At 33.4% G+C, this 16,397-nt stretch overlaps 1 protein-coding gene across 2 annotated transcripts; it reads left to right on the plus strand.

Annotated features, from left to right (window-relative positions):
* The first annotated feature begins 3,876 nt into the window (after positions 1 to 3,876).
* Positions 3,877 to 12,661, plus strand: LOC132733024 (uncharacterized). 2 transcript variants are annotated; one of them, XM_060719598.1, is made up of 3 exons: positions 3,877 to 3,970; positions 9,779 to 9,965; positions 11,690 to 12,661. In XM_060719598.1, exons 2-3 carry the CDS (start codon positions 9,882 to 9,884, stop codon positions 12,512 to 12,514), a joined length of 909 nt encoding a protein of 302 aa, XP_060575581.1. In that variant the 5' UTR covers positions 3,877 to 3,970; positions 9,779 to 9,881; the 3' UTR covers positions 12,515 to 12,661. The 2 variants fall into 2 exon arrangements, with proteins under 2 accessions (XP_060575581.1, XP_060575580.1); XM_060719597.1 differs by having other exon boundaries at positions 3,927 to 4,051.
* Positions 12,662 to 16,397: the final 3,736 nt, after the last annotated feature.

The raw sequence follows: 16,397 nt of genomic DNA on the forward strand, positions 1-16,397 counted from the left end.
ATTCCTAAACATGTTAATACTTAACAATATAGCACAAATTGTAATGCAAAATCAATATTCTTATCAACTATATAAAGTTAATATTCTTTCAAATATACGAACGTTAATTGTAAGTACAGTTTGTTCTATCATATATGAAATAAAAATAAAAAATCATTAGCAGAATAATTTTAAATAAATCTATCCAAATACTAATACTCATTGTATTTTTAAGAAAATATGAATACACAAAAAAGAATGAACAATATGAACAATGTGAAGAATATGAACATATTTTTAATTTTGCCTTATAGAAAAAGAATTTTAACTTACCTGAAATAACAACAAAGTAAAGCTATCCGAAATTGCTGTTTGCGGGATTCGGGCTCAATTTATACAGTTTTCCGAATCTTGGTGAAACATGAATCCTAATTTTGGGGAAACGTTTGTATGACATGACCAACTGTCAGGTACTTCATGCTGTTAGATATGTATACAATGTCTTAGTTATTATGTCTAGTTTGTATGTCGATTTATTATTAGTAATAGGAGATATTTGTGGAGTCAGCGTGTAAAAGAAACATTACTGATGAATGAAACTTCTGCGGGTTAAGTATAGAGAAGCTTGAACTTCTGTCAATCATTACTAATGATAAAAGAGAGGAAAGAACAACATTTTTATCAGGAAATTGGCCTGATATGACTGTTATCCCGGTATAGGGCATTTCATTGCCTTAAGAGTTCTGGTTAAATAAGTTTGTGTACGATATGCGTTGCCAAATGTTCTTCGCTGAAAATTTTAACATTTAATTGAAGCGAATTCCGCTCCAGTATTTGTGTATTTGTTACTTGAGAGACAGATTGGTATAATAGTTAAGGAAATGAATTAAATAGGTCCAAGATATTGTTGTTTTAGCTTGTGTGCAAATATATAATCATGGTTCGTCAGTAAGGCATGTTAATTACACGTATTTTCTATATAATAAATTTAATGAATAAAATCTAGTGAAAAAGAGGAATGCAAATGAGATAAATTCATTGCAATAGAAAAATGTTTTGAAACCTATACATAATAGAAAGCGCAATGAGCATGCATATTATCTTTCATAACAATATCTATAAATACAGAAGTGATTTTCAAGAAGTACTTTTCATTGTTACTTTTCTCATTATTTTATGTGAATTGTTACTTTTCTCATTATTTTATGTGAACAATAAAAGAGATCACATAAAGTACATATATACTTAAATTTCTCTATATATTTAGGAATCTACCTTTCTCAATTGGCATTTTATGATTCATACATCTAAATTTGAACAAGGCTGAAGACAGTTGCCAAGGAAGTATGTTAAAATAATCTTGGAATACAAACTCTGATTTATATAAATGGTAGTTTAAACAATTGCTGAAAGATTGGACATCACTGTTCCAACTTTGGATGAACTGATCTCGAAGTCTGGACTTAAAAAGACTTTTGAAATTTAACGGGCTATGTATAGATTGACTTATCCAATAATTTGATAAACCCCAAGTTCGTCCAAACTATCCTTAACAAAAGGAAGACACGGTTATACAGTTATATCTAACATACACTGAGTATGCAGTCTTATATAAAATATTACAAATTTTATCATCTTTACCATTCAAAAGCTTACACCAATAGTTGATAGCGAGCTCGAGCTTTACGGTAACGCGAGTACCTGCTAAGTGATGGTTTTGAAAACTTTCGTCCAAAGTACCGAATTGGACACATCGCAACCTTTCGAATTTAAAGATAACGATAAAAACTGAGGAATTCTGACTGAAAACGGATGTGTAGACTGGTCACCCGCGCACGTCTATGGAAACCATAATTGGACAGGGAACCAGAATAACGGAAGCTGTGTATAAAATATCGAATGACAGTTTTAAAACGGAAAATGTAAAATGAAAATTGAAGGCGCCATTTTGTTTGAAAAATCTGATAAATAAAAACATTTTTTGTCGAATTTTGTTGTGAAAACTACCTAGAATGAAAGAAAATGGTCTAACTAAGAAAATGAATCCGAACACTAATATCTTTTATTTAGTCGTTAACGCTGTACAGACGTTTAAAGTATTGTTTACGTGACGTCACACTGTAGCTCCAAACAGCACGTGCAAAACAATCAAATCAAGTACGCTATTTTAATGTCGCAAACGTTTGAAGTTTACATTTATTTCACTTTTAATAATCTTTATTTCACTTGAAAAATTATAGAGTGAAATAAAATAAACAAACAAAGTTTAATCAACGTTTTCAAAACTCGTTATTCATTTAACGACAGGGACGGAGCCATATATAACACAGTACGTGTGACGTCACACGCACTCGTCACTGCAATTGAAATAAAAATGAGCGATTATTTCATACTATTTCACGTAAAAAGCACATCGAGCTCGCTTTGAGGCTTTGCCTTTTTCATATTAATTCTCCTTTTTATTACTACTTTTTATTTTCAAAGATATCAGAGTAACTTCCAGGTTCACCATATAACATGCAATTGGGAGTATTTTGCTTTAGGTTAAGTATAATTTTGTAAAATTTAACCTGAAACTGATCAATACACTTTAAATTTTCTATTCCCCAAACTTCAGAGCTATAACAAAGAATAGGAACAATCATTGTGTTAAACAAGTGGATCTTTAGATCTACAGTTAGTTACAATTTTTTCTAGCTATTTTTATCAGAGAGAACATAGCTTTCTTCGCTTGATCAATAAAACGTTTTGTAGTTTTAACAAATTAACATTTTCAAAGATGTAGATTATCTCCCATCATATACCCGTACTCCTTGAAGGGCCACACACTCGAGATAGACTCGACAACCAAGTACCTCGGAGTCCATATGTCTGGAAACCTCTCCTGGAACCAACATGTTGACAAGATCGTGAAGAAGGCCAACAGTACACTCGGCTTCCTTCGACGCAACCTGCGCATCAGCAATGAACAGGTCAAGAGCACAGCCTACATGTCACTCCTGCGACCAGGCCTTGAATATTGCTCCACCGTCTGGAACCCTTATACCAAGGACCTTACACGCAAGCTCGAGATGGTCCAGAGGAGAGCTGCAAGATATGTGACGAACCGTTACCACAACACAAGCAGCGTATCCTCAATGATCCAACACTTGGAGTGGGAGACATTAGAGTCACGACGGACCAAAGCCCAGCTGACCATGATGTTCAAGATCACCAATGACCTAGTGGACATACCAGTCAGCGATTATCTCACCCCTGCCCCGAGCCGCACTAGAAGTGACCACTCCAAGAAGTTCCATCTACCATCCACATCTACATCGTACTACAAGAACTCCTTCTTCCCTCGTACAGCCACAATATGGAACAGCCTACCTGCCTCCGTTGCAGAGGCCCCTGATTTGGTATCCTTCAAGCAGGGGCTATCAGCCCTCACATTCTAAGTCGCCTTAGGGGCCCAGCTACAAGGACCCACTAGTGATATCCAAGGCTGTGCCGGCAGCGGCCACCGTAACCGAAGAGGTTTGGGTTGAAGAGGCGAAATGTAGCTGGCCATACTTTTTGTCTATATCTCTACCTTTGTACTATCCAACCTCTTCTAACTTTCTATCATTTCTTGTACATTTCTTTTTCTTGACCTAGCACCACCCGTCGCGTCATAATCAAGTGTGATGGCGCCGACGTACAATGTAGATGTAGATAGATGTATATCTCTGTTATCTATGTCTCTGCCATTTTCCATAAATTAAATACCTACCTAGATAAGAACAATCATTTACTTTTTCTAAGTAAAGTGAGGTGCATCTTCCATACGATTCCTGTCCCTAGAAAATAATACAATTTTTGATTTTGCAAACATTACAATAGTCTAGCATATATGATATATCATTGAATGCAAGGTGCAGACGTCATTCTTTGTGGTAGTTAAAATACTTTGGGGCTATTTCGGATTTATTCTAGTTTTAATGTCCGAAACAGAGAATTTTGCCTGAAGGTAACAAGGTTACTAACAAAAAAGTAGTTATCGATAAATTAGATATTTAGACGTTATTTTTCATGCTGGCATTTTAGCTGGGTTAGTTTATGCTATTTTTATGTTTACTTTGCTCTAGAATTGATTTTAATTTGAGCGAGTTCCAATTTCCACACCCGGCATTTTTTGCATTTTGGGGGGGGGGGGGGAATAAGCTGAGAAAGTCTCGAGTCGGATGAGTTGGGCTTAGGATTTCTACATCTCTGCATGATATATTGGGAAAGTGCCGAGACCTGTGACGTAGTGCATTTAAACTTTTTCAGTTGCAACAGACTTCCTGAAAGTTAAAAAAAAGTGATTCGGCCTGACAAACAAATTATAAACAATTTAGCTAAAGATACTTTAGCGAACAGGTTTTAGATCTATAGTACTGCCAGTCCTAATTATAAGACCTATACGTAACGTATTTCATATTTATCATTTATCAATCTGATATTTTAGATTTTTCATTTCCCATGTTGCGTTAGGTTATAACAGATCACTACAAAAACGTGTAGCAAACAATTTGACATTAGACATCAATTTAGGATAGCATGTATTTACATTAATTTTGACCTATTTATGAACAAAACTGAAAAATAAATACCTTTTAACAAAATAATTAACCTGTCACATCCGAAAAATCATGGTTAAATCCTCTCATTTAATTAAATTCCTTGTACAGCCGATAAACAAATGGCCGCCATATTGGCTAAATGCAAGCGTTAAAATGAGTCAGAAGTTTCTAAAGGAATATTTTTTAACGAAATAATTGCCCATGCACGTCACGCAGTGTAAGAAATTCAGATTTAAATCAACTAGGCTTGTCGGACTACAGTGTTTTTTTCACTTTTGGGGGAAGGGGGTCGGTGCCCATTGGAGGGGGAAAAATGTAATAGAAGGGGGATTTTTATGAATTAGTAACGATTCGCCACACTAACGATTCACCACATAACGATTCGCCACAGAGTAATAACGATTCGCCACAGTTAAATAACGATTCGCCACAGTATGATTATAACAATGATTTTTTAGTAATCAACAAACTTTTTCCTTTTGTTTTAATAATTTGACAATGACAATAATTTAATAATGTTTCTTAATACAAGTAATATGAAGTTAAGGCCCCCATCGCGGATTTTCAATTTATCAAAGTAACATTATTACAGGAGTACATTAACAAGAAAGTAATTATATGTTGAAATAATTATTGAATTACTCATAAACATAATTATATGTCAATTAATATTTATATATAAATATATAGTTCATATATTATAATATATGTCAAATATTTAAACAAAGTATTGCAAAAACATGTGTTCATACGAAAATTGATTTATGATAATTGATTAAAGAACGCATATGTAAAACATTTGTCACACCTTTAATTTAAACAAGCCAATCACCTTAGGATTGTTGTAGAAATATTTAATTGACGCCGAAATAATCCTTTGATTATCTGACAATGTATTCAGATTTCAAAACAATGCGGCAATTAAGCTTATGTTTGTTTACAAATTAATTTGAGCGAGCCGATATATGCCGATTAAGAGGGTTTAAATAGCTTAAACACATACATAAAATAGTATACAAACGAAAAATAACGAAATCAGAATCATGCCAGCTCCTCCTTGTTCATTCTGTTTAAGATGTATCTACAGTAACCCACGTGCTGTAACATATGTGGCAAGTGTCAAAGATGGCATCATGTATAAAATGTGGAAACACAGCGTCGCTTGAAAAACGTTTTGTTCTCAGTGCCATTTTTTTGTTTTTGAGAAAAAAGCATATAAAGATTTAGTATTGCATAACTTTTTATTTTAATTGTCGGATTTTGAAAATTTAAAAACTACTAAACGTGGTGTCGGAGAACAACTCAATATCGTTAAAGATTTGTGGATTTTAATATTTCCTTGCTTAAAAACCTAAGAAAACATTTGGAGATAGAACAGTCCTTGTAACTTTTTTCAAAAATTGTTAAAATCAAAGTGTTCAATGTGACTTAAAACATTATGTCTTTTAAGTTGAATATATGTCACATAAAACAGAAAGGCTGCCAAAAATGTTCTCGGCTAATTATCCATTGTTTAGTAGTCTTTGAGACCATATGCATCTATGACATTTGAAATTTTATTTCCAGTACATTATTAAATGACATTAAAACAATAATATAAATAAATAAAGATAAAATACCCACATAAATTTGTAGACATTTTTTTATCTATTTTTATAACTTTAGCCATTACAATTTAATACCTTCAAATTGATTCAATGTCTAGAAAAAGAAAGCTGTAGACGCAAACGGGATTAGTTAACTTTCAAATCCTTTAGAATGCTGGAAAAATCTTTCAAGATTTTTTTTCATGAAATTCAAAAGATGGTCAAATTCAAATTCCTTCCAAAAGTTCGCAATAGTAATATTTATGTTGTAATGCGCTTTACACGTTCTGTTTGTATTCGTAAGAAGTTCTTCTAATTGTAGGTATGGCTATAACTTAAGTAGGCAATGAAAACATCTACTAGAAAAGACCTTAAAGGTAGTAGAAGGCATGACTTATCCATTTAAAAAATGTCATATTTAAAGATTGTCCGTGTACAAAACATTACAAACATAATGGCATTTAAATATATTCAGAAATTCAAAGACAAATTACAAGACAAACTAAATATACGTACACGTATATTTTTCCAGTTTATATAAATAACGAAGTTATAAAATGTGTTATGTAATTTTGTTAATAAAATATTTGGTTTTCGTGTGTTTTTATTCAATAAAATGTGTATTTAGTGTAATTAATTTATGTAATTAACAAATGAAATATAAAATGGAAAAAAGTTTTCCATCAACAGTTTGAAAACAGATGTGAAAAAAATTTGTATTTGAACACGTGGCGAATCGTTATTTAACTGTGGCGAATCGTTATTACTCTGTGTCGAATCGTTATGTGACGAATCGTTAGTGTGGCGAATCGTTACATTACCATTTTTATACGGATCTAAAATATTGATGTGTCACATGATAAACTTGTTGGGATCACAGACACTTGGGGTTTGGAGCTCAAAACGCCTTTAAAATCCAAATAAAATGCATATTTGTCAATCCCAGCACATGTACTGATCATATATATCAAAAAAACTTAATATAAGCCGTTTTGAAAAAAAATCATATTTCAACATCTATAATAATACATTAGATGTTGAAATATGATCTTTTTTCAAAACGGCTTATATTAAGTTTTTTTGATATATATGATCAGTACATGTGCTGGGATTGACAAATATGCATTTTATTTGGATTTTAAAGGCGTTTTGAGCTCCAAACCCCAAGTATCTGTGGTTGGGATACCAGGAGTAGCTCCCCTTACCTATATGAAAAACCTTGCTTAACAGTAAGTCTTACAGGCATAAAATAAAGCATTTTTCGGCAGTTAGTTGCAAAAAAATGATATTCATTGCAGGCAGATTTGGGCTGCCATATTATAGGGGGAAATTTCAGCTTTGAGGGGGGAAAAAAACATACTATTTTGAGGGGGGAATAGGGAGAATTTCGCCGAATATTTTGGTGAAAAAAAACACTGGACTACCAGATTGGAATATTCACTAGCCCAAAAGACATTTCACTAGCACGACTTATTTGTTCAAAACAGTTGTTTATATATTGCCTCTGAAAATACAGTAGCCTGGTCGGGCTTGTTGCTGTGGAAAGTTGGTAGCCCGAGGAGAAATTTAGTAGTCAGGGGCTATCGGACTACTGCTAATTTCGAACACTGGTCACGGTGTTGGAATATGATTTTTCCTTCAAAAATTTGGAATCCATCTGTAAAGCACTTTACTTAACCAGTATGGCCGATAGGCAAAAATAGGTTGATATTTATATTTTATTTTTAATTGATAAGTACATTGTTTTAGAGTTTTTGTTAATGATTGAGCATGAAATGGAAAGAAAAAAAGAGCTTTTGAATAACGCTTGAAAGGCAAGACAATAGACATTTTTTAATTTTTTCAAAAATGCTATGCTTTTATGAGCAATAGCTTTTAGACGTCAGGCTTGACATACATAAAACTTTAACAAGCTTGTAACGTCTAATATATTGGACTATAGAACTGCTAGACCTGTTCGCTGAAGCCAATCCCGTATCGAAAGTCAACCAGAACCGAGATGTCATGCTGTAATTCAATAAATTTATCAAAATTTATCGGACATGTCCATCGAACCAACGTATTTCGGGAAGTCTGGACCAACTTTGTAAACTTCAGCCAAAGCATAAATACCTTACTGCTTTTCAGTCAATTAGTGACAGTGATTAAGGCCAAATAAAAAATATATGTCTGGTTACGGCGACCCGACCGACCCTATAATCCCCCGACCCTTAACTTTTTTTCTCGATTTTCAAAAACAAAAAAATCATTACGAATTGTGCGAAAAGCCAAGGTATGAATCGTCTGCTTGCATGATCTTAATGGAAGTGAGAATCATCTACTTTACTTTTACATGTCCAAAAATGGCTTATTAAATACGAAAAATAGCCTGTAAATAGTGATCGTAAAGATCAATCATTCATGAGGGCATTCGGTTTATAAAATTAGGGTGTTACTATTAAAATATCTACATAAACAGCGACCAACCAGGGAAGGGGTTTTCCTTACATCACGCAGTTACTGCATGGGCGCAGCAATGGGATTATTTAGTATAGAACATATCAAATTGAGGTGTGGAAAATGGATTTAAAAAAATGTCTGTTCAACTATGAATATTAATTAAGCATTTACATTAGACTCATTGTTTTCAAACATGTGTGTCCTCAGAAACATTATATGGATCTAGATAAATCACTGAGTGACATGAAAGGAATTTCGAAGCGACAAATCAGTTTGCTCCAATTACTGGTACAGTAAGCAGAACAAATTAATCTTCAATAAACAAGTTTACACCAATTACGGTACATACCAATTGTGGTAGCTAGAAGTATGATTTGATCTTCTTCCATAGCATCAATTGCTAAACAATGGAGATAATTTACTGCATTTAACTTGTCATGTAGATGTCGAAATACACATTTTATTAGTACATTTGTAGTTTATAATTATTATGAAAATATTGTCTCAAATTGAACAATGTCTCATAAGTTAACCAGGCCTTTTCCTAGCCATTTTGGGAAAAATTATCTTGCCCTGTTTGGGAAATTTTGCACTGTAAAATTGCTTAAGGGGAAAAATATTTGAAAGCTCCTTCAAGTTCATGCTCTTTTGGCATAGTATTTTGAATAGTGCAAAATTGTTCATTCCAACCAATGAAAATATTATTCAAACTTGAAAGCATAAAAGATATTGAAATTTGACAATGAAATGTGTGGGAACATCTTTCTGATACCATATTGGAATGAAGTCCAGGAAATTTTTAAAGATTTGATATCGAGAATTTCAGTTAAATTGTGATTATTTTTTTTTAAAGATCATATTTGCCTTTGGGAATGGGTCTGGTAATCTAACCTGTGGTGACACTGGGAAAAGGCATGCATAACTAAACATTTAAAAAAAGTCTCATAAAAGCTACAGTTAGAGACATAGTCTGATTAACAAATATTCTTTCCTGATCCCTGGGCTTCTTTCTGAAATGTTGGTTCTTCCTGCCACATACAAACAGCAATTGTAACATAATTATTGATCCATTGTTGTAAGGACAAATCCAAAACTATATTCGTGTAACTGAGTCAGTCAGAACATATTATGAGTTACTCATTTCCCATCTAACAGCATGTTTATGATTATTCAATATTTATTTTGCAGGGCATCAATGATGACTAACATTCTAGGATGTAAAAAAGACAGGGGGAATCTTATTGCCAGTGGTAGATGATTAAAATATCTTGATATAAAACAAACTTTTAAAATGTCTGTTTTGTCATATCATCTGAGCAGATCAATAAAATGGGGCAGCTTGAAAAGTATATATGAATCTACAAGTTTATCAAAGGTTTGTAGTTCTAAACTTGACAAATTGTTCAGATTAATGTTAGCTGTTACCCTTGAACTCAACATATGTAGGTTTTTCCCATCTTATCAATGTGTACAAACAAATTTTTACAGCTTCAAGGAGCACTTCTGTTCACAATAGAGTGATCATCAAGTTGTGCTAATCATTATTACATTTACAGTTATACCTGGGGACGAGATGAGAAAAACCAACATTAGATGGGTTTCTGTGTATCTCAAGTTATATACTAAGTTGTTACAGACGATGTACAGTCTATATATAATTACATGTAATAAAGTAATCATAGTCTACTGTAATCAATTACAGTTTATTGTGTTATCTCATTATTCCAGCTGTCAAAGTCAGAATCCGATCAATAGTGGTTTACACTCTTAAGGTACCATCGTCGTAAAATATAGAGGACTGTACCATTTTTATGCCCCGGTCATATAATGGCTGGGGAATATATTAATACCCTGTTTCGTCATTCTGTCCTTCCGTCATTCTGTCATTGTCAGTTTCCGTTCATTATCTCCCAAACGGTTACGCACATGCAACTCAAATTTGGCATATAAATATGTCCTGAGAAAATACAGCTTAATTTCGAATTTAGTCATGGTTTGATGTTTTTTAGCAGAGTTATGCCCCTTTTACTTTGAAAATAATATGAAATTTTCAGTTTCCGTTCATTATCTCACCAACGGTATTACCTGTTGAACTCAAACTTGACATATGGATATGTCATGAGAAAATTCAGGTCAAGTTCGAATTTGGTCATTTTCCGACAATTTTTGGCAGAGTTATGGCCCTTTTACTTTGAAAATGATATGAAATTTTCAGTTTCCGTTCATTATCTCCTTTAGGGTATTACTTATTCAACTCAAGTTTGACATATGGATATGTCAAACAAATACACAGGTCAAGTTCGAATTTGGTCATGGTTTAATGATTTTTGGCAGAGTTATGCCCTTTAACTTTGAAAAAAAAAGGAAATTTTCAGTTCCAATGCATTATCTCCCCAACAGTTATACATATTCAACTCAAATTAAAAATATGGATATGTTATAAGAATGCATTGGTCAATTTCGAATTTGGTCATGGTTTGATGATAACTGACAGAGTAATCCCTCTTGAACTTTGAAAAAAAATCAGAAATTTTAAGTTTCCGTTCATTATCTCCCCAATGGTTGTACACATTCAACCCAATTTGACATATAGATACATCTACATACAAAGCTTTGATTCAATGTTATGTCATATAAAAAATTGGGTGCTATCATTTTTGTTTGCACTTAAATATCTTGAAATCATGTACATGTACATGTTTTTGGTTTTCCAACTGTTGAAATAGAAACTGATCTACTTTTAAGAATGTGTTGTAAAGGTTATGAGAAGGTGACCTATTGGTAACTCAGATCCTTAAGCTGGTGGTTATTTAGGATCTGATTTTAATCGAGTTTCAAAATGTTAAGTTTCTGTTGAGCTTTAAACAGGAAAATGTCTCTGTCTTTGTTGATTTACTATTGTGTTTTACTATTATAGTGTACTATATAAATATATAACAGTGTGTGAGGGAGCCAAGCCTTATCTACAGACAGCTTTTACGAGCCGCTTCTTTGAAAGGCAAAATGAACCTAAACATAATTATTCTTGTAATTCATTTTGCGCCATCCTGACTGTCTTGTAAATTGTATTACAATGTTATTTATTTTATTATATTGTAGAGGAGCTACTCGTATTTGACTGTGAGAAAAGAGTTGGCCATTAGAAGATCCGCTGGCGTCAACTGTCATCCAGTATTTACAGTATCTAAGAGAAGTTTAAGGAAACACTTGGCAGCCTTGGGAGGTTTCGGTACGTCACATTTGAAACCACAACATGCTAAAGACGATATAAGCGCAACCTTCCAGTTTGTGTATGGTAGTTCAAACACTAGGTTATTTATATATTGGACACCGGCGATATTTATTGCAATAACGGTGATTCTAATAATATGCGGGAAAACGATTTACGAAGGGCATATGCTAGAGAAAGAGATATCCGATTATGAACTTACACGTTTTCAGGCTATTGTAGATAAACTAAACCCAATGGAAGTTGCTTACTTTTTAACACCAGTAACTTTACTGTTACTGTTCACTGTATGCCGGTATGTAGGTACAGTTCTTTTAAGAATGTATTTCAACTCATCTACCAATGAATTTGTAGCAGTTATATTAAGATATGGTCTTTTCAAGAAGAAAGTGCACTTTAGGCATGATGACGTTATATTTTTAAAAAAGTTTGGCTTGAAAGGAAATGTGATAATTAAAGGAAATCATGTAAATGTTGCTGAAAGTAACTTTGTAAACACATCTGTGTATAATATATTTATGGGTTACAAAATTGACAAACCCAGTGAATATAAAGCCCAGATGGAGAAAGAAGATATAGTAAAAGTATTGGAAGAAATGGCTAAACGGAAAGAAAAGCAAGACTTAAAAGATTTTGCTAAAAAGTATGAAGAAAAAAGAAAAAGAAGGGCACTTAAAAAGATAAATGAAAATTGAAACAATTGTCACTGTTAACTTTTTCTTCTATAGTTTTTGAAACTAATAAAGATTTAGTATTAATAAAGTTTTTTGTTTAATATAATATTATGTATTATGAAATAAATTTTTGCAAAATTGCAAAATAAAACTTTCCTATGATGATGATTTGTAATGCATTTGTTCTGCTTTTAATTTTGAATTTTCCTTAGTAAAATTTTTAAGAAATATCCTTAGAACAGCACATAAAGTGGATGGGGCTTTACTGGAATCTGTCATGGTGGTTGGTCTGTCTTCATCTTATCCTAAAAATCCTTTGCTCCTTGAAGAGTTTTCTTCAAACTTGGCTCAAATGTTTGCCTCAACAAGGTGGTGTGCAGAATTTATGCCACATCTGTGCCGGCCAATGGTCATGATTTCCGTAGGAGGTCAATGTTCAACATATTTTTTTGTGTGCTTTATAAGTCTTATTGTCCCCCGCCTTTTCGAAGAAAAAAGGGGGATATAGAAATAGGCTCTGTCCATCCGTCTGTCCGTCACACTTTCGTGTCCAGTCCATAACTTTGTCATTTATCAAAGGAATTTGAAATAAATTGGCACAAATGTTTGTTATAATAAGACGATGTGTCATGCGCAACAATCAGACTCGTACCTCAAAGGTCAAGGTCGCACTTGTTCATTCAAGGTCAACATTGTCTATTTGATGGTATATGTCATGTCCGGTCCATAACTTTCTTATCTTTGAAGGGATTTTGTAAATACTTGCCACAATTGTTCACAATAATGAGACGATGTGTCATGCGCAACAACCGGTCATCTACCTCCAAGGTCAAGGTCACATTTGGAGGTCAAAGATTAACATAGTCTATTAAAGGGTATATTTTGTGTCCAGTCCACAACTTTTTCATTTATCAAAGGAATCTGAAATAGCTTGGCACAAATGTTTGTTATAATAAGACTATGTGGATTTTGAAAATACTTGGCACAAATATTAATAGGACGATATGTCATGCACAACACCTGCACCCCTAACTCCAAGGTCAAGGTCACACTTAGAGGTCAAAGGTTAACATGATAGAATTTTAAATTCTGTGTTTCATTTTACTAGTATTTCTTTCATAAATTTATTGTTGCATTGGCAGATCTAACATAGATCATAATTTTGGACTGAAAGTCCTAAAATCCATATCTCAATCTTTTGAAATACGATTAAATGCTGCACAATTTTATGCTTCATATAAAACTTCCTCGAGGCGGGGGACGTTGGTAACTCTGTTACAAATTCTTGTTTTCCTTGAACAAATTGAAGCATTTTCTTCAAACTTGGCTCAAATGTTCACCTCAACAAAGTGGTGTGCAGAATTTATGCCACATCTGTGCCGTTCAATAGTCCTGATTTCCGTAGAAGGTCATGTTCAACATATTTTTTTTGTGTGCTCTATAAATCTTATTTTCCTTGAACGACTTTAAGAATTTTCGTCAAACTTGGCTTAAATGTTCATCTCAATAACACAGTGTATGGAATCCATGCTACGTTTGTGCAAGCTCAAGGTCACCGTTGAAAGTTAAATGTCGAACAATTTTGTGTCCACTTTTTAAATCATGTACACATTGAAGGATTTTCTTCATACTAGGCTCAAATGTTCACCTTTGGCAAAGTGCATAACCCATGCAGCCAGCATGCAGACTTGAGGTCAGGGTCACCCCTTGTAGTTCAAATATATTGTGTTATTTTTTAAACTCTTTTTGGTAATTTACGTGGATTGTAAGTGCTGTTTGCAATCTTCGTTTACTACACGATATTTTACATTTAAATTATATTTTCATGAAAATAAGCATGATCTGGAGGCATACTGCCTTAACTACCAGTAAAATCAAACTGATGTTCAGTGATTTTGCACAGTCGTATAATATTCATGACATCAATGCAGATGGTTTTACATTCTGAAAAATAATATTTTCTAATAATAATGTTTAATGAATTAGTGATTACAATTGCCACATTTTCCATACAGATTTCAAAAATTGATAAAAACTATAGCAATGTATTATAATTATGGATTTTTGATTTACCCTAGTCTGTCCGTCTGTTCTCATTTTGTGTCACACGTAGCTCAAAAAGAATTTGACCTAGAGTCATGAAACTTTAAAGGAATGTTGATCAGCATGTGTAGTTGTGCACCTGGGTATTTTCATCTGGATTTATTTAGTATTTTTAGAGTTGTTACCAATGACTTAGTAAAAATTTGCAATTTTCAACTTGTGTCACATGTAACTCAAAAAGTATTGAAACAAGAGTTATGAAACCTTACAGGAATGTTCATCAGCATGTGAAGTAGTGCACCTGGAGTGTTGTTTTTGGATTTATTCTGTTTTGTTATTGCCCTTGGTTTAGAAAAAATTTGCAATTTTCAACTTGTGTCGCATGTAGCTCAAAAAGTATTTGACCTAGGGTCATGAAACTTTACAGGAATGTTGATCAGCATGTGTAGTGTTGCACCTGTTTATTTTTATGTGGATATATTTAGTATTTCTAGAGTTATTGCCCTTGACTTAATACAAATTTACAATTTTTAACTTGTGTCCCATGTAACTCATTTAACTTGTGTCTCATGTAACTCAAAAAGTATGTGACCTAGAGTCGTGAAACTTTACAGGAATGTTGATCAGCATAATTATAAAGTTGTGCACCTGGCATTTCGCTTGTGGATTTATTCCGTTTTGTCAGAGTTATTGCCTTTGACTTAGTAAAAAATATTCAATTTTCAACTTGTTTCAAACGTACTTTTAGCTCAAAAGGTATTTGACCTAGGGTCATGAAACTTTACGGGTATGTTGATCAGCATGTGAAGTTGTGAACCTGGGTATTTTTGTGTGGATTTATTGTGCCCCCACTTTAGGGGGTCATTTGGATTTACCCTTGTCCGTTCTCTTTTGTGTCGCACATAACTCGAAAAGTATTTGACCTAGAGTCATGAAACTTTACAGAAATGTGGATCAGCTTGTGTAGTTGTGCACCTGGGTGTTTTCCTGTGGATATATTTAGTATTTTTTAGAGTTATTGCCCTTGACTTAGTAAAAATATACTATTTTGAACTTGTGTCGCATGTTACTCAAAAAGTATTTCATCTAGTATCATGAAACTTTATAGAAATGGTGCACCTGGGTATTTTCATGTGGATATATTTAGTTATTTTAGAGTTATGCCCTTGACTTAGTAAAAATTTGCAATTTTCAACTTGTGTCGCACATATGTCAAAAAGTATTTGACCTGGAGTCCTGAAACATTAAAGGAATGTTGATCAGCATGTGTAGTTGTGCACCTGGGTATTTTTGTGTGGATATATTTAGTTATTTTAGAGTTATGCCCTTGACTTAGTAAAAATTTGCAATTTTCAACTTGTGTCGCACATATCTCAAAAAATATTTGACCCAGAGTCATTAAACCTTACAGGAATGTTGCTCAGCGTGTGAAGTTGTGCACCTGGGGTTTCGCTTGTGGATTTATTATGTTTTGTTAGAGTTATTGCCCTTGACTTAGTAAATATTTCAAATTTTCAACTTGTGTCACACATAGCTCAAGAAGTATTTGACATAGTCATGAAACTTTACAAGAATGTTGATCAGCCTGTGTAGTTGTGCACCTGGGTATTTTCATGGGATATGTTTAGTATTTTTAGAGTTATTGTCCTTGACTTTGTAAAAATTTAAGGTTTTTAACTTGTGTCACATGTTACTCAAAAAATATTTGATCTAGTGTCATGAAACTTTACAGGAATGTAGCTCAACATGTGAAGTTGTGCACCTGGGGTTTCACTTGTGGATTTATTCTGTTTTGTCAGATTTATTGCCCTTGACTTAGTGAAAACCATTATGTTGTGTTATTTGTTCCTCGAGTGCTTGA

This window comes from Ruditapes philippinarum, unplaced genomic scaffold, assembly GCF_026571515.1.
Source record: "Ruditapes philippinarum isolate M1 unplaced genomic scaffold, ASM2657151v2 ctg2501_1_1_1_1, whole genome shotgun sequence".
Taxonomy (NCBI): domain Eukaryota; kingdom Metazoa; phylum Mollusca; class Bivalvia; order Venerida; family Veneridae; genus Ruditapes; species Ruditapes philippinarum.